The sequence below is a fragment of the Lissotriton helveticus genome, chromosome 11, assembly GCF_964261635.1.
Source record: "Lissotriton helveticus chromosome 11, aLisHel1.1, whole genome shotgun sequence".
Taxonomy (NCBI): Eukaryota; Metazoa; Chordata; class Amphibia; order Caudata; family Salamandridae; genus Lissotriton; species Lissotriton helveticus.
In genome coordinates, this window is record NC_136072.1 from 320,639,643 (window position 1) to 320,665,628 (window position 25,986).

Genomic DNA, 25,986 nt, shown 5'->3' on the forward strand with positions numbered 1-25,986 from the left:
GATTCTCAGCAGGAGAAAGCAGCGCGTCTCTCAGCGCGTCAGGAAGGCGGGGCTGTTGCCAGCGGGGTCTGCTCTGCTCTCGGCTTCGGCAAGTATGGCTGCTCCGTCTCATCACCACGCGTGTGTTTGCATATGGCAAGATCGGTAATATTTATACCTTTAAGGTGCCGAGATTGACGTAAGGATGGACATAGATACGTCAATAAAGATGTCATACGATTTGCTCGTTAGCACATTCTTTTACTAAAGTTCTCGGTGAAATCAAAACAATGGCCGCAGGGTTTTGCCCAGGTTGTCATAGGTTTGATTTGTTATGAGAACTCCGTATGCCTTATCAGGGGCTGGAGGAATATCGCTTGTCTAATTAGATCGCAAGCGTTATGACCTAATCAGATAACACGTTCCTGTGCCGTAGTGTGACTGCGTCAGATAACGGTATCTGCATCATGGGGAATTTCTGCCTCATGGGCTGACTGCTAGTTAACTTGTTGGTTTGTTTAACTAGAATAGGGTCAGGAATAGGGGGATCGATTCAGAACCGATAGGAATACATGACAGACTTTGTTGGATACCCTAAGAATAACAACAGAGGTTTTAAAACCAACTGTCCTGCAACATCAATTGTTATTAACCACTTTTAATATTCAACCCTATCTGGCTTGTGTTCCTGGCAATTATGATAGATTTTTATTATCTCGCTTCAGATTTGGAATTTTTCATAGACTGGTTAGTTTCCCAACCGTTAATGACTGGTCGCGTGATCTACAGCCTTGTCCCTGTGACGATGTGTCGCTCCAAAGTACTATGCACGTCCTTTTATTTTGTAAATTTTATAGATTCATTAGGCGCAGGATCTTACTGCCTTTATTGAGACAGATGGGTCTGCGCCAATGTCGTCCCGCCCTGTTATGTATACAATATTTGGATAATGAAAGAAGTGTTGCAATAATCACAGTCTTCTTGAAAAAAAGTGATATATTGCAGAAAAACTATGATCATGTAGTGCACTTTAATTATAGTGAGGTTGTCTTGAATGGAAATTTCCCACTAATGAATTGTTGTGTATATTTTTATATGTTCTTTTTTATAATATAGTGCTTTTGTAAAATGAATTGAAATGTGATGAACTTTTATCATGTATGCTTTTATGATTGCTTTTAACAATCGAATAAAGCTATATTTGACTTGACTTGACTTTCATAGCCAGAATAAAGTTTCCCTATATCAAAATGTGCTTTAACCCGTCCTTCTCCTAGATGAAAGCAGTGTTCCACCTTTGATGGCCTTTCGCTGCTCTGCCTGCCATGAAGTCCAAATGGACCTGGAATTTTCAGAAGTGGTGCTCTGAAAAGCGCACCTATTCCCTTGTAATCAGTCATCTTAGCATCTTTGATTATGCCATGTTTGCAATATCATGATATTTTGCCTTGTGTTCATCATTACTCTATGTCTTTTCTCACACAGTGATTGTCACCCTGGAACCTTGTGAAGGAGCTAACACCTATGTCAATGGCAAGAAAGTAACAGAATCCATCATCTTGAAATCAGGTGCGCAAAGAAGCACAAGGGTAATATGGGGGTAGTAGTAGTCAACGGACAGAGCAGTACTTTGTAAAATGGCCGAGCCAGATGAAAATTGGAACTTGATCCAACAACCTACAGTAAAGTGATGTAGGTGCACAAACTAGTGGCATAAACATTGAAGAGAGAACCCCACACCACTAGTCTGTGGTACGTGCTGTATTCCAGAAATGCTTACATCTCTGTTAGTTGCATGAATGCTCAACGCTTGACAGTTGATGCAGCTGCAAGCGTGCCTAAGGTAGGGGGGCAAAGACACAACCACTTCACGCTGTGAGGCATATTATGGCATTGGCTGATGCCCATGGATATTTTTTACATACCACTCAAGGGGAGAGCATTCTTTTCCCCAAATTGCTAACAAAGGGAGAAACAGATGCCAGACTTGGATCTGCGTACTTTCCAATCCAATGTGTAGGGTCATTGTTTTAGGGAAGGACTGTTGGTGGGTGATTGGGCTGGCTATGCACCAAATATTAGAAGAGTGTCCCAAGCAAGAGGGTTTGGGAATACATTACTGATTGAGATATCTTTTTCTGTGTTAATGGAATGTCTGTTGTGGCCCTGCATGATTCATGGCCCTCTCTCTTTTACCTACGCAGTACTTGCAAAGTGCGCTTGTTTGTCGTTTCTTGGATAATCTCTGCACATTTTAAAGACTGAACATGTTTTGAAAGACATTTTTTTAATGATGCATTATGGTAGCCTACCACAGCTCACGATCTTCTCTGTTCTAGTTGCTTGATTTTATTGTTCTTCCTTTAACGAAGGGTTGAATATGGATGTTGGTTTTGAAATAGGGAGAAAGGGGTTAGAGCAACTGCTTCCTATGCAGACCTCTGCACGCTTGATAAATGTTCCTGAAATGTTCTCTTACCTGGTAGGTTTGTTTGATGACTACCTCTTTCTCTCATTTTCTTTGTAGGAAACCGCATAATCATGGGAAAGAGCCATGTGTTTAGGTTCAATCACCCAGAGCAAGCGCGGCAGGAGCGGGAACGAACACCTTGTGCTGATGCCCCCACGGAGCCAGTTGACTGGGCTTTTGCACAGCGAGAGCTGCTAGAGAAACAGGGCATTGATATGAAGCAGGTGATGGATCAGAGGTAAGTGTATGCTGAGAAATAGAGAAGCAGCATGAAATAAGGGAACAAACATCAGTGCTCAGCCCAGTGAGTGGAGAGAGGGAAACATTTCAAGGAAAAGGATATGCCTGCTAGCGAACAGTAGAGAAAATGAGAGTTCTGGGAATCTCAGAAGATGAACACAAACAATGGGGCAATGTCACCCTAACACAAGAAAGAAACAAGGAGGAAGTGGTTGAATATTTTAATCCTGCCAAGTTAAAACTACTAGCGTTTTATAGGGGTCCTCACCTGTAAATGTGTTGAGGCATGCTTCTTCATGGGACCTCGTACCCAGATTGAGGGTACATCTGGAGGTGCTCCACCAAGATGTTGGGAGCTCTTTATATTGTAGGGATAAGCAGAATGAAATTATCTAGGTTGTAACTGTAAAAAAAAAAAGATGTAATGATGATCATCCTGATAATATTAAAAACAAAGTACTATAGTAGAACTCAAATAGGACACACAAAAGATTATGATGACCTTTGTGTCAATAGGTGTTACAGCCTTTGCAATATTGCCCACAAGAGTTAGTGGACCTTCATCAGGACCAAATATACCGAAACATTATATGGGGAATCCATCAGTGATTCAATTGCCATTGAAAGAAAAAACACAAACAAATGCATTCTGTCAGAATCCCGCTGAGAGGGCTATGGGGCAAGCAGTGGTTACTGGGTCCCACTGTGGTGGTTGAGGCCTTTACTCCTGATTTCCTGGGGCCCAACTTACTATGTATTCTGAGCAACTTGGCCAAGTACATTATCAGCACTTGACTCTCATGGATAGCATGGTCCGAGAAGTCCAAGGCTCCCTCAGGGGGAGGTATACACAGGGTACTGAACACAGTCTCACAACTCAAAATACACGCATCTGTAGTCATAAATTATTGTCCAGCCAAATACACATTTTTATGACAAATGATAAGCATTTTATTTTACTGCTAACACGAAGGGTAATATGACATTCACAAACAACTACACAGTCCACTCTGAGGTTGAGCTCTAGTGTTTTGTAGGCACTTCCCTGTGTACCACTTCCTCCTCACTCTAATGATAGTGGTTATTCCCTATTTCTATAGGTAACATCCAGGGTAAGCCCCACTAGTCGCTTGAGTTTTAAGAGTAAACTCTGACTCTATATTAAAGTGAAAAGTGTGCCAGCGCTGAAGCGCTATCGAGCAAGCATGTTCCTCTCTGGCCGAATGATCCAGATTCAGACTTACCCGCACATGCAGAGTCAAAGCGACCGAGGTTTCTGAGCCCGCCCCATCTGTGGGTGCTGGAATGGCAGCGGATGCTTAAGGTGAGTCCCTGCACATGGGCCAGGTGGACTGCGCTCCACTATCCCTAAGTTCCTCAAAATTGGTTGTTCAACCACAGGGACTTGAATATCCTCACTGTTACCACCCAGGCTCCTACACAACCTTTCTCACCTATTTTATCCCTGCATGACCTGGTATGACTGCCGTTTACTGCTGTCTCTGATGACCTTTCTGGATCCATCGCATACTCTCACGAGAATACAGCGATCCATTACTTTTCCCTTTTCTTTTTTTTTTATATACTTTTTTTCTAGAGCGCTTTAAACACCCCACGTGCCAAAGAGAGGGATGTACATATAAAAAGGGACAGTGGTCAATGCCAGATGGCTTGGCTTTAAGTAATTTTTGTCCAGCTCATGGGAGAAGGTTTCCCGCCTCTACTTCCGAAGTTTCTCTTTGGTGTTCCGCAGCGGCCGTATGGACACCTTATTCCTTGCAGAGGATCGCAGGAGCAGTTCCTCTTCTCGGACGTCCCTTTTGGTGTTCTGCAGCCACCGTGTACACTGTATTCCTTGCAGAGGACCGCAGGAGCGGTTCCTCTCTTTGGACTTCCCTTGGGTGTTCGGCAGCCGCCACAGACACCGCAGTTCTTGTAGAGGACCTCAGGAGCGGATCCTCCTTACTGACTCCCTTTTTTGATGTGCGGCACGACCACCGCTTACACCACTCAGCCTGAAGGAGACCACTGGAGAGGTTCCTTCGTGATAGTGCTGTTTGTGGGCGATCCTAATCCTATCATACACACCCCTACGTTGCAGGGTCTATGGCGTCATCATCCAACTTGCCGTTTTTTTGTGTTGATTATTGTCTTCTCTGCGCTTCCTGGATTCTTCACTCCTTGGCTGAAGCACTCTTCAAACCATATATTTTTTGGTTTTATATGTATATATTGGGGTCAGAGCACTGTCCTAATAGGGTCATTCTTTAAACCAAACATATTTCATATTTTTGTTGCTGTTTTCTTGAGGGACATTTACCAATATTTCATTGGAAATCAACCTCCTGTTCTCTTTGAAATTTCCCTCAGGATGACCTTGCCTTATTCCCAATTAATGTCAAGGGGCACCTATCCCTAATACCTATGGATAGGTGCATTCATTCCCTTAGCTCCTTTCCCTCTCATGGATGCTTTCCTAGTGGCTGTAATTTCCTCTTATCTGTGGTGAGTGAACGCATTATGTTCATCTGAGATTGAGTGCTACATTGCTGTATGACCTCCAATTACTTACCTATTTCTTGTGTGGTTCTGTTTTCCAGACAGTGGCAATACCCAGAGCTCCAAACAAAGAGAGGACGATCCCGTCCTACATCCCAGTTCTTCATAAGAGAATTGTTGGAAATTACTCTTTTTGCAGGGTTATCCCCAAACTTTTTGCTTCTTCCTCCTATTTTTTCCTGACTTGTTTGTGTTGGTTTTAGGACTCTGGGAACTTTACCACTGCTAATCAGTACTAAAGTGCATATGCTCTCGGTGTAAATTGTGTTATGGATTGGTGTTTCCATGATTGGATATTTGATTTACGTGTTAGTCCCTATTAAAATGCACTGAGTGTGCCAGGGTTTGTAAATCAAAGGCTACTAGTGGGTCTGCAGCAATGATTGTGCCACCCATGTGAGTAGCCTTAAAAAGGTAACTCAGACCTGCCATTGCAGAGTCTGCGCGCAGTTGTTAACTGCCATGTCGACTTGGCCAGTGCACACACTTGCCAGTCCCTAACCTTCCCTTTTCGTACATATCAGGCACCCCTAAGGAAGGCCCAAGGTCCCCCTGTGAGCTGGGTGCAGTGTATGAGAAAGGTAGGACATGCCCTGGTGTGTGTGGCTTGTCCTGATAGTGAATTACAGACTATTTCGTTTTTCACTATTGTAAGGCTACCTGTTCCCCATAGGACAGAATTGGAAGTTTGTTTATAACTTCTTTTAAACATAACTGGCCCTGGGAACTTGGTAGGAAAATAAAATTTAGCATGCCTGAACTCAGAATCTAAAGATGCATCTTTTAGTGAAAGGCATTTTTACATTCTGTATTTGAAAACACCACTTTTAGAAAGTAGGTCTTTTGTTGCTCAGTCATCCAGTCTGCCTCTCCTTAAATGTGGATTGCCTGTATGGTTTTTGGATGACAGAAGGCTGAGGGAGCAGGTGTGGCTCCAGATAGTCTAGGTAGGGTCATGAAAGGGCTGAATAGACCTGGGCTGCAATGAGGGGAGGGGGAAGAGATTTCCTTGCACCTGATAGGGCCTGGTCTGCCTCTGACGATGCCGTCTCCATCTCCTGCCAGGAATTCACACCAGAGAAGGCAGAACTGGTTCTGGCTGGGCACAGACACTCTTTGCCTAAGAGATCAAAGGGTTTTGGGATATAAATATTGGGGCCCAGACCCCTGAACTTTAGAACTCATTTGGATCAAGAAGACTGCCAAGAAGAAGAACTGGAGAAGCTGTAAGGAGGAACGACCATTTTGCTGAGTGCTTTGCTGGGCTGACCTGCAGTGGCTGCTTCTGTCTTGGACTTTGAAAGGCCTGGACTGGACTTTCTGTAACCTAATTTGTGAGTCTCTCCAAGGGCTTGAGGTAGAGCTTGCCCCCTGTTCAAGAAGCCTAAAGAACTACAAAGACTTCAAGCTCTTCTGCCTGCAGCACTGGGGACTGTGTGTTTTGTGCTGCAACAGAGGAAAAGTAACTCAGCGAAGTCTACGACACCGCTGCCGACTCAGTGTCCTAACGGCACTGCAGATGGCACCGCCGCAATACGACCCTGGTCTCACCGACGATGCCGCCACCATGCCGCTGCTCGCACCGCGACCTGTGGGCACAGCTATCCGCACTGCCTTGCTTCACGTGAAGCCTGGGCACCGCAGAGAGCACCGCCGCAACGCCACACCGCGACCCTGGTCTCACCGACGATGCCTGCTGATGCCGCCACCGAGCCGTTGCTCGCACCGCGACCTGTGGGCACCGCACTTTGCACCGCCCTGCTTCATGACGATGCCTTGGCCTCCCCGACGACGACGCTCCATGCCGAAATTGATGCCGCTGCATGCACCATGGTTCGAGGGCACCGCTCATAAAGTTACACAACACACCGCCCTCACCCTGCACTGCAGTCCTGGCCTACCGATGCTGGCACTATCGACTCCTGTTTGTCAGCCGACGACTGTGCTGCTTGCAACATGACCTGCCAGCACCATGATGAGCACCACCTTCACCTCGCACCGCGAACCTGGTCTCTCCGCCGCCGCCATCTGCCGCCGCCTCTAAGCCGCTGGTCGCACCGCGACCTGAGGGCACCGCATGCCGCACCGCTGCACTTCTCACTGCAGCATCTGATGCCTGCCGACACCAGTTCAAGGGCCTCGGCACACTGTATCTCTAACAGGTACTGTTGCGGGTCTTTCTGACACCGTAGCTGGTCAGCGACGCCGCGACTAGCCTGAACTGTTTGGATTTGTTTGCTCACGACGCCTTGATAGCCCCGGACAGAGCTATCGACATCAAGGAACTGTTTTTAAAGCGTATTTTGATAACTGTAGATTTTTAAGTACTTTAATGTGGATTCCTATCTTTTTTAGTCTTGCCTTATATTATATAAAAATATTGGCTATTTTTCTAAACTAGTGTGGTGTCCTTTTGTACTGCTTACACTGTATCACTGTTAGTTATGTGCAAATGCTTTACACACTGCCTCTATGATAAGCCTGACTGCTCGTGCCAAGCTACTAAGGGGGTGAGCAGGGGTTATTTCAGGAGTGTAACTCCCTTATCCTAACTAGAGTGGTGGTTTCTGCCCGACTTTGGCGCATTCCCTAGCCGACCAACAATCCCGTTTCTAACATTGGTGGCAGCAGTGGGATAGGAATTGCGTTTGCACTTGACACACAGTGATTGATGTGCACTACTACCATATTGCAGACCATTACGTGCCACATACTGGTTCTTTTTTTTCGGCCTAGTTTTGATATTGCTAGTTTGAACTTGCTACTTCATCATGCCTGAATCAATTGCATCATCTGTTGCATCCTTGGAAGTGACTTTTGAGGAGGAGAGGTTAGAAACCTACAATGTGAAGGAATTCAAGGCAATCTGCAAAAACCTCAAAATACAAATCAGGGGCCTCACCAGAAAAGAGGAGCTACAAAAGGCGCTGAGGGCCTGGGTAGCAGCCAGACATACTAGTGAGAGGTCTGGATATCTTAGCATGGAGGCAGAAGAGCCTATTCCAAGGGTGGATGTGCTTTTGGGAGGGGGGCACCCTCTAAACCAGGCAGCAGCAGTCTGTCTCCAGAGGAGGACAGACAGGAAGCGAGGAAGTTTGAGTTGGAGAAACTCAGGATGGAAAGTGAGAGTGAAGACAAAAGAAATGCCATGGAGGAAAGGAAGATGATGTTAGATCATGAGTTTAAAATGAGAGAGCTCTAGTGGGAAGCCCGTGGAGCTAGGCTTAGCCCAGATGGTGGAAGCAAAAGTGTAGTGTCCAGTACTGTGGGTGAGGTGCACGCAAACACAGATTTGGAGCCCTACTTCAAAGAGGGGGTTGACATACACCAGTGGGTTCAGGATTGTGAGGTTACTCCAGTGATGCACAGTGTCCCTGAGGAGGATTGGGGAACTGGCACAGGGGATCATATTTCTGGTAGTGGGAGGGAACCTACCGACTCTAGATGAGAGGTGCAGGGAGAGGGGTTCCACCATGATAGAAGCCCTAGTAATGGAGACCAACCAGAAGAGCATGGGTTAAGAGACAACAACCGTCAGACACTGTCTCACTGGTCTTATGAGGCTGATGTGGGGTACTTTTCTGAGGCACTGGATTATTGGGTGAAGGGTAGTTTGGTTAACACCTGTGTCGGGCTGTGTGATGATTGAATTGGTGGAGGGCATATTTTAAGTCTCTGTTTTCCAGAGCTATGTCAACACCCACTGGAGTGTGAGTTCTCTGACCCCAGGGAGGTTGCACGGAAGGCAGACCTTTTGGTGGATCCCAGAGGGTCTGGAGAAGCATCTAGGGGTGACCGGAAGGAAGTGGCTTAGGTATTTCCCAACCAAGGGCGGTCCGAAAGGTTTGTGGTAGCCCAGATAGGTCCGGGTGTTGTGGGAAGGGTGTAGGGACTCACGTCCTGTCTCTGCGGAGAAGGTGTGGGAATGGGCTGCGGCCCAAGGTACCCGAAACCCGGTCACAGAGCCTGGATGGTTCCAGGAGGGAACACCCGGTAGGGAGCTTAGGTGTACTGGTAGACCGTCCGTTGAGGAGGATCCCCTAGTGTCAGGAGAATGGGGAATGTCTGTAAACAGAGCACCAGTGGCTCAGGTGTCTGGCGGTGCCAATCCTAAGTGGAGGGTGCAGAAGTCCAGATTGAGGGGTGAGAGAGGGATGCATTCCCCAGTGGGAGAACCAGTAGGTCAGGGGCCAGCCAGAAGGGCTGAGCCTCCTAGGAGTGACCATGGTGACACCACTTTTGTCCTGGGGGATCTTCGCGCACTGTCAGATGGACAGGGGACGGGAGATTTGCACCAGGCAGATTGTCACACAACACATGTGTTACCCTCAGGGGGGCATGCGTGCTCCCAAGGAAGTCCTGGTGTGCCAAGCAGGTGCTGAGCCTCAGGAGTTAGTCCCTGGGTTGGGAGGCCATGTTCAGGTCCTGCCTGACCTAGAGGGAAGGACGATGGTAAGCAGTGTCCTTACTTGTATATCTTCTAGGGGTACCACTCCAGGTGGGAGGGTGCAGAACTCTGTAAGGGGGTCCAGAGGGAGGAAGTCCCTTGGTCCAACCTGAGGGTTTAGATCCTAAGGTGGTGGATCAGTTGCAGGGTCAAGGCCCTGAACTGGTGGAAGAATTGTGTAGGAGGCCTGGCTCCAGCGTCCTGACAGTTTTTGGTTCTGAGCGTGCCTCTCCCGGGAAGAGAGTGCAGAACCCCAGAAGGAGAGGTAAGGGGAAGAGAGCCTCGTCCAAGACCTCTGGTGAGCCTGACGGTACAGACCCTGGGTGGAGGACCAGGTTAAGGGTGTCCCCCCTAATCCTGGGGGAAGGGGCGACTGCAAACGGTGCCCCTACCAGTTGCCTTCTGGGGGTGCTGCTCCAGGTGGGAGGGTACAGAGGCCCAGTTAGGAGGACTGGGTGTGGTACAGCCCACCCAAGGCCCTTGTTCAGCCTCAGGGTACAGGCACTGGACTGAGGTACCAGTTGCAGGATAGCCACCCTGAACTGGTGGGTGAATTGTGCAGGACACCTGTCACAGGTGCCCTGACAATTCTGGAAGGGGGTACCGCTCTAGGTGGGAGGATACATGGCCCCAGGGAGAAGGATAGGGAGTGGGGGAGCCCACCCCCACCTCCTGTCCAGCCACAGGGTACAGACCCTGGACTGGTGGGCCAGTGTCAGCAGTGGGGGAGGCTGCCAGAGGCGAAGTAAGCATTTTGCAGGCAAGCTAGGGGAATGCGACGGGTCAGAGGCCGCCTGCTGGAATTGGTGGTGTTCAGATACACTACCCATGGAGGACACTAAGCTTGGTTGGACGCCACACCAGCACTTAGAGTCTTGGAGATGGGGAAAATGCAAAAGAAGCGGGGGTTCACTGTCCTTATCATGGACGCCCCAGGTCCTCACTCCGACGAGGAAGACAAATCACTCAAAACAAGTGGAGACCTGACCTCCCAGAAACCTACACTGGCTGACATCATGCAGGCCATAACGGCCTCCAGAGAGGCGCTAGAAGGGAAAATAGATCCTATTGGCACGGACCTCAGTCTGCTAAAGGATGATCATCGCAAGCTCAAAGACAGAGTGTCCAGCAATGAAAAGGAAATGAGCAGCCTACCGGAATCTGTCCATGAGACGCGCCGATCCCTTGCTGTCCTGGAAACGAAGATGAAAACCCTGGAAATGCGTGCCGAGGACAGTGAAGGGTGATTGCGGCGGAAAAATATCTGCGTCATTGGGATGGACAGATATGCTCCGCTACCTGGAGGACTGACTCCGCTTTGAAGTGGCGCCAACAGGTCTGTCCCCCTTCTATTCCCTGGGCGGGCTCACAGAGTTCCAGCTAAGCCACCAAAACCAGGGGCCCCTCCCCGACCTATTGTGGCCAGACTTTTACATTTTCGGGATAGAGACCACATTTTGCAATGTGCCCGCCAAATACACGATCTGCTCATTGACATCATTAATGTCATGATTTTCCCAGATTTCACGAGGGAGGTACAGCGCAGCAGAGCATCCTTCGCTGCTGTCAAGGCTTAGCTACGTAAATTAACCCGGTCCTATGCAATGCTATCTCCCGCCCGACTTCGGGTGGCAGACCTGGCGGGAGCATGTTTTTTCAATACGCCACAGGAAGTTTGGACTGGCGTGAAGCTCACAGCTCAATAGATCATAATGCTTCAGCTTCAGGGACCCCGCAGCAAAACCCTCGCGGCCATAGGGTAGGATCCAAAGCCCTTTCGCCCAGGGAGCTTAGCCTTGAGCAACGGAAAACACTACAGGCAGTGATATCGCACAGTCAAAAAAGCCCTGGTTCCTCTACGAGTGGTAGCGGACGCTGTACTGGCAGATCAGAGACCTCATCGGATCGCAGCGACAACGACAGCCTGGGAACGGACATGCCAATGGTTACGCCCCAACCGGCTGATGATCTCATGTGAAAGCCATAGTGTGACATCCAACATGCAAATTCCCTGGGACTTATCATCCCTGTGCCGCTGGTGCAGTTTCAGAAAACTGTGAATTCTGAGAAATATTCAGCTGAACCAGGGCTTGATGTCTAGATCAGTTACGGGGGAGGTGGCGCTATGGGGTACTTTACAAGGTTTCTTGTCGGAAGACCACCCCTTCCACTATCTCTAGACGTTGGTCTGTTCTAATACGGTTTGGATGGGGATACTTTCTTGGATACCTGTCCTGGGGAGGGGGAGTTGGAGTTGTTTCTATAGTTGTTTTTTTTTAAGGGGATCCAGGCGTGTCTCAGGGGAAACGTTTTTTAAGGGTTGTGCACATAGGCTTCAGCAATGGGACCCCATTAGGCTTGACTTGTCTCTCGTGGAATGTGCAGGGTATGGTCAGGCGTCATAAGATACACTCCTATTTGATTCACAGAGGCATTTAGATCACATTTCTTCAAGAAACCCATCTGATTGCAAAAGAAGGGAAGGCGTTGCAACGTTGCTGGAGGGGTCAGGTTTACTACACTACATATTCCGCCTTTGCGAGAGGAGTATTGATATGGATAAGGGCGGGTGTTCCATTCCTATGCACAACACAATTGATTGACCCAGAGGACCGATATGTAGTGGTGACGGGGAGATTGGACGGTAGAGACCTTATGCTGGGTAGAATATATGCACCCAATGCGAACCAGCCTGCCTTCTTCTCCCTATTATCAGGGAGGTTGGCAACTTTCCTCACGGGATTGATTTTGCTGGGAGGCAACTTCAATTGCACAGCTGACGTTAACCTTGACCGCTCCCACCCCCCACTCCCTAATGCACCTCCACACAAACTGACAGAATCACACCGTAATTGGCAACAAAAATGGGGCTTAATCAACACCTGGAGGGCGCAGCACCCCATGGTCCGAGATTACTCCTTCTTTGCAGCCCTCCACGAATTGCATGCTAGGCTGGATGCCATTCTGTGTTCACCTGATGTTCATGAGGGGGTTGGTTGCAGCGAATACCTCACCAGAACGCTCTCCGACCACAATCCTGTTCTGGTGCAGTTACATTGGTCACATGCTCGCACCAAAATCCCTACCTGGCACTTGCGCCCAGCGGTCTTAGATGACCAGGCTTTCCGCACTAGGATCAGCTATCACTAACTACTTCCAAGACAACGGGAGAACAGCTACATCCTCACTCGTGGAGTGGGACGCATGCAAAGCAGTTCTTAGAGGGAGGTGCATATCTGAGCTGGTTGGGGTTCAGAAGGTTCTCCTCCAGGATATAAAGAGGGAAGAGGAGCGCCTCCGCACCCTAGAAAAAGACAGCCCCAAAAACCCAGGCAAGCAACAAGAGTTACTAGAGGCTAGAGAGGCAGTAGCCACACAGGTAGAGCGCCTGCAGTGCTTCGATTACAAAACCTGCAGCACTCTGCCACACTTGGAGAAGGATAAATCGGGGGCCCTCCCGGCTTGGTTGGCAAACCCAGCCAGACGGGGGTCAGTTATACTAGAGATTAGAGACCAGAGTGGGGTATCTAGATATGACCAACAGGGGATTAACAACCTGTTTTTGGAATATTATACTGAGCTCCATCGGAGCCAGTTGCCCCAACAGATGAAGAGTTGCAGGATTCATGCGAGAGGTTGATCTACCTGCACTGGATGAGGATAGGGCAATCTCGTTGGGACGAGAGATTGGAGTAAGAGAGATGCGTGGAGCTATCAAGACTATGGTTCGCAATAAATCCCCAGGCACTGATGGTCTCCCGATAGACTTTTACCTCATCATGACCGCCTTGCCCCCAAACTTGTACAATTATGTAATGACGCCAAGAGAATTGGCAAACTACCTGTCTCCACTAAAGAAGCGATCATCAATCCTTTGCTAAAGCAAGGCAAGCAGGCATGGGATACAACTGCGTTTCGTCCCTTATCCATGCTCAATCTCGACTATAAAATATTAAGTAAAATTCTAGCCTCCCGTTTGCTCTCTTACATGACCACCCTAATACACAATGACCAATCCGGGTTCAACCCCACTAGAAACACAGCGCTCAATAACAGAAGGCTCATGCGCATCCTGGAAGTGGATACTTACCAGGTGGATTCTGCTACAATCTCTGCAGTGGACATAGAAAAAGCCTATGACAGTCTGGAGTGGGCCTTCCTATTCCATGTGATGTGGAAAATGGGGCTCGGACCTGGCTTTGTGAGTTGGACGGCTCTCTTATATGCTGACTCCAACGCCAGAATTAAAACTGGGGGGCTGATCTCGGACACTTGCAGGGTGGGGTGGGGCACGCAGCAGCGATGTCTCCTCTACCCTCTGTTTGCTCTGGCAATGGAGCCTTTAGCAGCGTGCAAGACAGAGACCATTGAGCAAGAACCCTGTGAACATTTATACATTATTGCCCAATTCAATACTTATTTTTCGGGTTTCTGTCTTTCTTCTTTTGCATTTCGCTGTATATATTTATTGTGTCATTACTGTGTGTGAGTTTGTTTGAATGTGTGTGTAGCTAGACGGATGAGAGTATTTGTGTATGTTTATGGGGTCCATTTTTATTGTTGAGATCTCTGTTCTGTGGGGATGAAATATTTTTCATTTATGAAATTCAGTAATATATATGTTGGCGTGAAAATGGCCTAAAAAGAATCAGAAAATGTCTGTGTTCTCTTGAATGTTTGCAGCACACAGTATATTTGTCCTGTTATGTTATGTTTATTTTGCTTTGTGAAACAACTTTTATAAACTAAATACATTGTATTTATAGTATTACAAACAAATTTTGCTTATTTGAATTTAACTTTTTGTAGCCACCTTTTGTCGCATTCTCCCTGAAGTTGAATCTAGTCTGGTTCTTGTTATTATTTCTGAGACGTGGGTACGCTCTATTATTATCATTTGGCAGGTGACACCCGTCTCCCTCGCTTCAGCAGCGCATGCCAGATCGGGGCGGGCATATCACGACAGGTCCATCATATTGCATTATATGCTGACAACCTTTTGCTTTTCCTTGCCGACTCGGGCGGTACTCCTGGGGACTAAAAACTTGCTCTACGCCCTCAGCAGGGTAGCAGGATTAAAGGTGAACTGGTCAAAATCGTGTCTATTCCCGGCACATAGAGATAGAATAGGTCCGCAGCACACAGAGGCCATAATCTGGGAAGACAGATGTCTACCCTACCTGGGCACACATATCTATCACATGCAGCAAGACGTTCTTGAGGGTAATATTGAAAAGGCGATCAGAGAGGCAAAAGTTAACTTTGAATTCTGGGGTTCTTTGCTGTTGTCCGTAGCGGGCCGTGTGGCCCTACTAAAAATGGTAAACCTCCCGAGGCTCCTATATTACTTTGACACCGTACCGATTTGGATCCCTGCAATGTGCTTCAAGCAGCTCCGTTCCATGCTCACAGCTTTCCTATGGGGTAAGGGCAGACGTAGGGTGGCACTCCGCATACTCATGCGGCCAAGAGCGGAGGGTGCTCTAGCTATCCCAGACTACGAGACCTATTACTTGGCAGCTCAATTTCAATGGCTGTCCTTGACAGTTATTGGGAGGATATAACAACACTATTGTCAGACCTCACTGATCGAGAATTAGAAACAACCATGGTTCACTGTATCTTACAATGGTTTCCCCATATGTCAAAGAACAAAATGACTAGTACATTTTTAGATTTGGGTCTGCTCCTGGCCATGAGAAGCATCACCACACATTGGAAGGCGAAACAGGGCCCTAGCATCGCAAAGTGGAAAGCAGGATTCCTAAAATGGGCTGAGTGTGAAGGAGTGATTATGTTACAAATAGCGAGCCGCACGGAGAGTGACAAGGCCCTGGAAAGGGTGAGAGCTTGGGAAGCGCTAGTTATAGCACTGAAATCTCCCGAAGAGGATGCAGATGACTCGTCTGTAGGTGACCCTGTGGCAGCCATGGTCTAACGTATAGGTAGATCTACGCCCACCTCGCTTTGTAACTTCACGGATGAAAGTGGCACTAGACACCCAACACTGATGACACTCAGCTGCAGCTGCCTCCCATTCAAATAAGTCGCCCCACTGAGATAACAGTTCTACTGACCTCTTGCAGTCAGCACTTAAGTGACACGCCTGGAGGAGTGAGGAGGGAGGAAGGGTGGGGGTTCAGTTGGGGATGGGAATTTCTACTGGTTGACAAATACTTACTGTAATGTTTGTAAGCTTTGCCTGGAAATTTGGCATGGACATCTTATGGCGCTATAACTGTGCCTTAAAATAGGCTGATTTAAACTGAGACTTTGCTAACTATCTGGGGTATGTAACCAAAACCCCTTTTCTTTTTTTCTAATGTTTATTTTCCTTTTTGGATGTATGGAAAATCAATTTAAAAAAAGGATGTCTTGGAATGTCGCTGGTCTAAAGAACAAATGGTATTGCTGTGACTGGGGATCATTCATAGATCAGTATGATGTGTGTTTATTTCAGGAAACCTGTTTACTATAGGAAACTCAGAGCCCAGGATATGCAGCCATTCCCAAGGTTGCGATTGCTGGGGGGGGGGGGGGCAGACTGTGAAGGGGATTAACAACATGGGTAGCCACCCATTTGAACTGCAAAGCCATTATGGTGGCGACCGACTCTGACAATCTAATTTGTATCTCACCAATTTTCACATGTAAGATTATTGTTTTTGTGGTTAATGTTTACTCTAGGCCCATTGGGAATTGGGCATGAAACCCTAGCTTTGAAGCAACTCTCTGCTTCTCTGTCCTCTATACCAAAGAGTGCTTTGAAGATAGTGGGGGTGATTTTAATTGTTAAATTGAATCCTTGGGCATTAACTACGGTGACATCCTGCGTGATGAGAACAGGTTGTGGGCTTTTCCAGTGCTGTCTATTCCTTTTGTCAATAGATGGTCACTTCTGGCTCTTACTGTGAATCATTCCATGTGGGTCTATAATAGGCGGACCAAGTCAGATAATCAGGAGGTCCATACGTCTAATCGGATAGGGTGTTCATCCCTAATCTATTATATTCTTGTGAATACCAGGCTATGGTCTTCAGTCATAGACTTGGAAGTATTACCAAGACATGATAGTGACCAAAATGTCTTGTCCCTTGATCTAGTCTTTCCTGCCAGGAACACTTTGGCAACTTATAGTGACCAGCTGGATGGTAGGCTAAGGCTTACTTCATCTAGGTGTACAATACAATGGACTGCAGTACTGCAGGACCCAGAGCTAATCAATTGCCCTGTATAAGGCGGTTGGAAACTCTAGTGGAATTGAGCTAAGTCATCCAACCAGATACCAGAGTTTGCTCCCCTGCAAGGGTGGCGGAGATCCATACATTGCTAGTCTGTTCCTTAAATGATCTCTTCTTTATAGCGGTGCAGACTAGAGATCAAAGGAAGTACAGCCCCCATGCTACACCAGGCAGTGTAGGGATGCCAAACTACTACCTTTAGGCTTAAGTGCTTCTATTAAGGCTAGTCTGGTTTGCATCTTGAGGGCTACTTATGGAAACACCATTAACAATGCGAAAAATGGTTGGGACTTGGAAAAATGGGATTCCCTCCTCCAGGCCACTAAGCATAAGGACTCTTAAACATTTTGGAATATATGGCCAGATGCATCAAAAACGCAATTTGCGATTCCCAAATAGCAATTTTTACCGAATCGCTATTTGAGAATCACAAAACGCTATGCAGGTAAACAATCGCCAAAAAAATGTGATTTGGTAATTATCGCAATCTCAATTACCGATTAGCAAATAGCGATTCTGTAATTGCAATTTCGCAAAATAAGAAATCGCAAATTAGCGATTCTGCTATTTGGATGCAGTTAGATGACATCACAAGCAGGAAGTGAGACTGCCCATGCTGTTTCTGAGTGCCTGAGGCTGTGTAAGAGGCTGAGAGCAGGAGCACACCACCCAGGAGCCCATCAGGAATGCCAAGACAGGCACAAAAACACATCATGGCTACACAAGAGAAGGCAAAGAAGGCTGCAGGACGCAAAAGAAAACAAAAATTCAGTGAGAAAGAATTGGAGGTCCTCATTGAGGAAATGGTGAAGAGCCATGAACAACTCTTTGGTAAAAAATCCCTGCTCATTCCTGAGTCAGAAAAGAGGAAGATCTGGCTGGATATACAAGCAAAAGTAAATGCCATTGGGGTCACATAGTGCTCCATAGAAGATCTACGCAAGCGCTGGTACAACTTGCACTCAAGGGCATAAGAGGAGGTGACAAGCATGCTTGGGAATGCAAAGAAAAATGGTGGAGGACCAACTACACAGCCAGCATCCACACCCCTTGAGGGCTTGGTGGAGTCAACCCTACAGCTAGAATCCATCAGTGGCATAGCACACATTGACTGCTCAGCCACAAACAACACCAGACAAGGTAGGATGCATGCTATGTTACCCCTGACCCATTACTCACTAAACACCCCACTCAGAAATTACCCAATGATCAAGTAAGATTGCCACTCCAGTCCACAATTTTGTTACCACCCAGCAATGCATCATCGGAGATGCAGTCCCACACATAAGATAGTGAAGCAGTGATACAGAGAAACATATCCGCAGTTGACACACTCCAGTCAATGACCAAGCTAAGCACAGCATTTAGGTATACCAACTCAAGTACATTTAATTTGAAAATAACAGAAAGCAGGACACACAATAAGTAGTTCTTTTGTACTCACAGATGAACCTGCAGCACAGGGAGAAGACACACAAATTGATGAGGCACCTGAGCTGCAGGAACAGGGAGGGGAAGAAGAGTCAGACACCACAACACAAACAACATCTGCACCAAGACCACACAGGTACTCTGTGGCTTCACTAAAGGAGTTGGAGGGAAAAGTGGAAGACATCCAGGATGAGCCACAGTCAAGGCCTGAAGATCAGGCACAGCGTCAAACTGATCAGTCTCCTGTGCAGTGCAGCAACAGCAATTGCTTCAGACGCAGAGCAAGGGCACAACGTGTCGCTGACGAAGGAGAGGAGGAAGGAGAGGAATCCTCTGTCTTCTCTGGGCTGGAGGGCACAATGGTGAAGGTGCAGCGGCTGCAATTAAAAAGTATGGGATCAATGCAAAGGCAGCTGGTGTCCCTAAATTACAACATGACTGACATCAAGGCCGGCATCAGGGAGCTTAGCAACACTGTGGCAAAGGGTCATAGGGCTAATGCAGACAGTATTAGGGACATGACTGTACTGATCAAAGAGCTATGCACCACCATACAGAGGGACCATGCCTCCTGACGCTGGGAAAAGCAACGCCTATTTAGCCGTTGGATGGGTACACAAAGGCAGTCAACCGTCTGTGCAATGCCACAGCTGTCCTGTCCCAAAGCACTGTGTCCATGCAGGTGAAAATGGCCCACTGCAGCCATAATGTTGCCAGGGGATTGGTACAGGTCACCACTGCTGTTGAGCAGCTACATACAGCCAACATAGCTGGCACAGGCATTCTGGGTGCAGGGGATTGTGAGGAGGCCTCCAGCCGTAACAGCATTCAAAGCCTCATCAAGGGAGGGCAGTGTGAACATTGACCGTTCTAGTGCTGTGCTTGGGCGCAAGAAATAAACAGTGCTGTGGCCGAGGCATGCAAATGGGTGAGGTAACCTATGGCATACGACTAAAAGGGTTATAATTTGTGCATGGACTGTATATATGCCATGTTGAGCAACACAAGACACCCACAAGTAAGGAGTTGAAGGCTGTGTGCCCACATTTTACCTGATGTTAAGGTCAACAAAAAACAGTTGTTCAACAGTCATGAGTTGCTTTGTCTCATCATTACTCACATAGAAATAGTTGTGTGTGATCTCATCATGTCTCTGTCCGCAATCTGCTGCACTTACAATACCTGCTGCTCTGGGACCTGGACCTGGTTCCTCCTTTTCATCAGACTCCGAATCTGTGAGGTCCAATGGTATGCCATTGGTTATTGCTAGATTGTGCAGCATGGCCTATACTGCAGGGCTCCTCCACTTTTTTGTAGGCAGCGGAACATACTCTAGTCCAAATGTCCGCTCTATGACATTGCACATAGACTTGTGTGCAGCATTGTATTTCCTTTCACTCTGAGTAGCAGGATTGAAGTATGGTGTGAGTATGAATGAGCGAACAGCATATGCACTGTCACCTACAGGATGAAAGACATATGGTTAGTCATTGTCCTATTTCTACAGATCTAATGATTCCTTCAGAGTGAGTTACATGCATTTACCTATCAGGTATCTTTCGCCAAATTCACCCCCAGTGAGGCGTGTGCATATTCCACAGTGTCTGAATATGAATGAATTGTGCATATTACCAGGATATTTGGCCACTATGTCAGGTATTATGTGTGAGGCATTACATATGACCTGGATGTTGAGTGAACAAACGGCTTTCCTGTTCCTAAACACATACTCATTGGCTGAGTGGGGACAGATGACTAAATGTTTCCCATCAATGCACCCAATTACATGTGGGAATTGTGCTATCTGGTAGAAATCCAATTGTGTCTGCTGCCGTACCTGTTGTGTAGTGGAGAATCTGATATAATGGTGTATCCTCTGTACCTTTGCATCCAAGAAAGCTTTGAAGAAGCGTGAATGGCAACTTTGGGACACCTCTCCTGCTGCAGCTATCACCCCCCGTTAACCCCCTGATGCTAGTAGGTGCAGTGAACATAGGACCTGCACATGTGTGGGTACGGCTTTTGTCCTGTGGGTCTGATGCTCCAGTATTGGCTGCAGGTCAGCTATCAGGTCTAGTATTGTTGCTGAGTCTAGTCTATATTTGTCATGGATTTTTTCATCTGTCTGCTGAAACATGGTTGTGCACACTCTGTAAATGCGTTCCTGTCTCCTCCTCCTACTCTGCTCTGCTGCTTGAATCTACATCCTCCTCGCTATGACATACAGCGTTGCCATTGTGAAAGAAACGGAGGCACTCTGGGCCTGTTTAAATCGTTTGCACATGGTTACCACCTGTCCTGGGTTGATGGTAAATTGAAAGAGCAAAATTGCGAATTTTGACTCATTTGCAATTGGCGACTATTTTGTACATTTGTTTTGAGAATTCGCAATTTGGGAGCTCCAAATTTTGCAAATTCACAATTTGAGACTCTCAAATTGCAAATTTGCAATTCTGAATTAGCAGATTTGTTGTTTTGCAAAATTTGTATCCGCATTTTTGCTAATACCATTCTTGCGATGGTGATAACTTTCATACATTGGATGAGGCTATTTTGCATTTGCAAACAACCTATTTTTGCAATTCGCAACTGTTGCAAACACAAAATAGCTTGATACATCTGGCCCATAATCTCTTATGAGAATTGCGAGGGCAGAGCCAATATAAAGCATAATTTCGCTGCTGAAGTCTGCAATGAGCATTATCGGTCTCTGTATTGTATGCAGGAAGAGTACAAGAGGGAAATGATGGTGTTTTCTTAAGTAGGGAATTGTCTTCCTTTGGTCTGAATGATTATCCCATGTAACATTGACGGGAGTGCATAAGGCCATTCATAGGATTGCCCCTCAAAAGGCCCCTGGCATTGATAAAATTCCTGAGGACCAGTAGCTTTCCCAATCTGAGGTCTGGGGTTCATATTTGTGTGTGATCTCCAATGCCACTGTGGAGGGAATGACCAGATCTAAATCATGGGCAGGGGCAGCAGATATACCTGCCTATAAGAAAGGTTCCCCACTGCTACCAGGCAATTATAGACCTATCTGTTTGATAGATACCATGTAAAAGGTTTTCTCTAGGGTATTATTGGAAAGATTACAGTAGTGGATGGATGATCATAAGGTCCTTAGCCCTTTCAAAGCATGATTCAGGCAACACACATCCACTGTAGACCAAGTTTTAGGCTGCAACTTCTATATTTGAAAACTGACATTCTAGAGGGTGGCAGCCTTTATTTAATATTTTTAGTTCTAAAATCACCTTTTGACTTAATCCCAAGAGATATGCTTTAAGAAGTACTGATAGAAATGGGAGTCCCTTCTTCTCTGTGCCATACAATTAAAGGACTCCATGAGAAGAATTTTGGCCGGATTCGATGTGGGAAATTGGGGGAGCTTTCAGAACCCTTTACTGTTAGTAGAGGAGTCCAGCAAAGATGTGTGCTGGCCCAACCCTATTTTGTTTGTTCATCAATGGTCTGATGGTTTTATTAAACAAAGTTAACAACAATGATACCCCCAGATTGTTTCTAATAAAGTACTGACAATGATGTTTTCCAATAATACTCTCCTTCTTTCAAAATCTCGAATGGGCATCCAAAAGATATTGGATAATTTTTATACCTTTTGCAAGCTAAGGAGCTTAGAAATTAACATCACTAAGACAACATTTATGATTTTTTAATCCATCCTATTTTATACGTTCCAATCCTTGTTTGAATGTAATTCCCCTTGAGAGGGTATCTACCTTTGAGTATTTAGGATTAACCCTAAGTGAGCATATGGATTGGCAGTTCCACATCGCTAAACAAAAAAAGCTTAAATTAGCGCAAAGAGCCGATGGACTTACTGGGATGTATATGGTGTCTTTTCACAAGCCTATTAGCCCCACTGTTTCATTAATACATTTCAAGTCCTAGGTGATATTATGTTAGGGGCTGAGGATTTGGGGCATAAACCTGTAAAAAAGCTTGTCCAGATCAAGAACAATTTTATTAGGCAGTTAGAGAGTCTCCCTCCAAGTACTCCACTAGTGCTGCTTTGATTGGATCTAGGACTTCAATCTATCGCGGAGGGAATTGGACTCAAACCTCTTCTCTTTTGGAGAAGAAGCTGAGCCACACCTGAGCTGATTTAATATAGAATTGCACTTGGAGAAAGTTACAGGGCTAGCTGGGATGAGAAGGCTGCCATGGCTCTGTTATACTAGAGACAATCTTATTAGTATTAGTAAAGCAAACTTATGGAATGACCCTATTGTGGAAGAGGTGTGGCGCCGCGGCCAGGGCGACTGACGCTGGAATCTGGGGACCACGGTTCGATCCCCGGCTCCGGCGGCAGGTCAGCCCAGCACCATGTGACTCTGGGCAATAGCTCGCTTAATCTTCCCGACGGCCCCCCAGCGCCTAGAGACCCTTACGGGTGATTGTGCGCTTTACAAATGTGGACTTTATTGTGGCTTGTTTGTCAATGCCCAAAAGGGAACTCGTTAATTGGTAGCTCGTCCTTTGATGTTTTGACAGCAAGATTTATTAGGATAATGATAATTATAGCTTTGAGTATTTTTCTAGAGGATGTACAACCGGCCTTAGCTAGGAAGCTTTATACTCAGTTCAGGCATGGATCATTCCTTCTGCGTTCATTTACAAACAAGTGAAAAGGTGAGGGCTGTGGTTTGTCACAGAACTGTACATCCTGTGAAGCAGAAGAAGAAACAGAAGCTAATGTTATATTCTTCTGCCCAGCCAATAAAAAAATTTGGTCTAAATGAATGGTCCAAATGTGTAGGAATTTAGGAGCACCACATTGCCAAGTGGCACAATTATGAGATCTGATCCGTACCAACCTATTGTTTTTTCTGTTTCTAGATAATTGTTTGCAACTCGGGGCGTGGCCAAGCACGAGATGTGAAAAGACGTGCCCGGGCTGAGCTCCGAGTGAAGCTCCCCTACCACGGGCCATTTATCCTGCATTTCTGGTGGAACCGGGCCCAAACTCGAACCGAGTGTACCCGGGTACCCGATCCACCACCTGGGCGATTTTCAGGCGAATCGGAACACCTGACCATCCGACCGACAGCGACCCTGGCAGCTGACCGCCCTGAGTGCACTTCCGGTCGGCGACCCCAACCACCTGAGGCCGGGGATCTGGCCCTGCGAGGTGGGCCGCAGAGCGTGTGGTTTCCAAAGCGCAATCCTGCGGGGAACAGAGCCCACGTCCCGCAAACCGGACACTCCCTGAAGACCCAACTATACAGGGGCCCCGGACATTAGCAAAAGGCTCGCCGCCTGGACTCACGGCGAGTCACGACACCAACCCGCCCTGCCTGCCGTCACTGGGGACATCCCGCCGGGCTCCGTAAACATCGGGGGAGAGTGCGCGGGACTGGCTGGGGACCCACATTGGCACCATCGCCCCTAGGCCCTGCCGGCCTAATACGGACGCTGACCAGCACAGTTCCCTGGGCCCCCCAGGCCCGCCTGCCGCCCTGACATAGGCCCGGCCACGGGTAGGAATCCACGATACGGCACCCAACACCCCCGGCGGCCCAGCCACTCGAGGGCCCCGAGAGCTACACGTATCCAAGTCACGCCAGCCCGTGGCGGACTGTGACACCACCCCGTCCCACCTACTGACACTGGAGTCGCCCAGCCGGGCTTGACGGACATCGGAGGGTCTCCGAGCTTGGCCACCGTGAGATCCACACAGACGCCGTCACCCCTGGGCCCAGCAGACCACCACCGGAGACCGCACGGCCCTATCTCCTGGGCCTCTGTACCCGTCCGCCACCTGGATGCCGCCACGGATCAACACCGGACCCGCCTGGCGCCGAGAGGCCTAGACCGAGCCACACACAAACTGAGGCCGCGTCACATCGGCCCCCACTGACGGCCGACCCAGCACTGAGGGACTCTCCCGGGCCGGCGCAAGTGCGGAGATTGCACGGCTCGCACACCCCGCCCCCACCGGACTTGTGCTGGACCACGCAGATCCCCACGCGACGCTTGGTGGCGTCTAGCATCGTCAGGCAAGGTGCGTCCTCCTGAGCCCAGTGGACGGACACACCCGGAGAGACCTAGTGACCCGGCCTGGCGAGCCACCGCATAGCGCAGACGAGAGGTGTTCTGCAAACAGGACTTTCACGGCATAGACTGACGCACCTGGGAGATCTCGTACCAGCCACTGCGTAACCACCTCGTCCTCCCCGGATGGTAGTATAGCGCGGAACCCCGGAGCCCTGCGGTGGAGCAGTCCTCCCCTTCGCCCACAGCCACGCACCATCTGCCACGGGCGGCACGGAGAGCCTGACCGAGAGACCCACACGCACCGGTCCCACCACTGCACATTGCGAGAGCATACCCACTCGACTGACCGGCTGCAAAGACCACTCACATGTCAGGGGGGACCAGGGCGAGGACTGGCACCGGAGGGACACTAGGCAAAGGGAAAATGGTGAAGACCGTAGAGGCTGACCAAACGGCCTCCAAACTGGACACTATGCTGGCGGCCATGGAGCGCCTGGAAGAATCCATGCAACTAACCCGTACGTCACTGGAGAACAGGATCGATAAGGTGGCTGTGGATCTGACACTCCTCCGGGCGGACCACAAGAAACTGTCCGACCGCACCACGACTCTGGAGCATACGATGGCGGAGACCACTCCCAAGCTGGCGCAGACGGACGAACACGTCCGTGACCTGCTCAACCGGGTGAAGTTCCTTGAGGATAGAGCAGAGGACGCGGAAGGACGGGCCAGAAGGAACAATGTGCGCATAGTGGGCCTACCGGAATGATGGGAGCGGAGAGAGACGGCGGAACACATGGAGACCTGGCTCAGAGAGCTACTACCAGAGGGCACGCTGTCGCCACACTTTGTAGTGGAAAGGGCACACAGAGTACCATCCCGTCCACCTCCGGAGGGCTCCAACCCGAGGCCAATGCTCATGCGGGTGTTGAACTACCGCGACCGGGACGCCATCCTCCGCGAAACACGGAAGCTGTCGAATATACAGGTAGACAACGCCAAGGTGATGTTCTTCCCTGATTACACCATACAAGTTCAACGTAGACGTCAATCCTTCCTCGCAGTGAAGCAGCGGCTCAGGCGCCTGGCTCTCAAATACTCACTGTTGTTTCCAGCACGCCTCAGAGTGGTGGCACTGGACAAGACCCACTTCTTCGACACCCCAGAGGCGGCAGTGGCCTGGCTGGATTCGGGAGTAGACACGAACCCCGGGCCCGTGCCAATGGAGCGGCGCCGGAATCGGGGCACACACAGGCGGAGACAACGGCGCACCTCGAGGGCCGGGTCACCGGCCGTGGAAACGGAACTCGGCCCCACCCCGGAGCAAATTCAGAATGAACAACTGGATGCCGTCCGCATGACTGCGGAGATTAGCGGGTCTCAATCGCCTATCCTGATCTCCAACGCTAGCCCACGTTCACGCGGAAGCGCGGACGACGACTCCATGTACGGACTACCGGATGACTCGAACCCAGAGGGCCTGCCAGATGTCACGCCCCAAACATCGGATCTGATAGCATGAACACTCCTCCCCAGCCCGGCCCTGGCTGGACTACTGCAACTCGCATAACGGAATAGTCAGCTCACTTCCAAAGATG

At 48.4% G+C, this 25,986-nt stretch overlaps 1 protein-coding gene across 1 annotated transcript in view; it reads left to right on the top strand.

Moving 5' to 3' along the window:
* The window catches only part of KIF1A (kinesin family member 1A), a 2,072,061-nt gene that overhangs the window by 989,678 nt on the left and 1,056,397 nt on the right, over positions 1-25,986 (top strand). The window contains exons 19-20 of the mRNA XM_078667093.1: positions 1,465-1,548; positions 2,507-2,687. Of these exons, the coding sequence (XP_078523219.1) occupies positions 1,465-1,548; positions 2,507-2,687 (265 nt within the window). The remainder of the gene's footprint in view (positions 1-1,464; positions 1,549-2,506; positions 2,688-25,986) is intronic.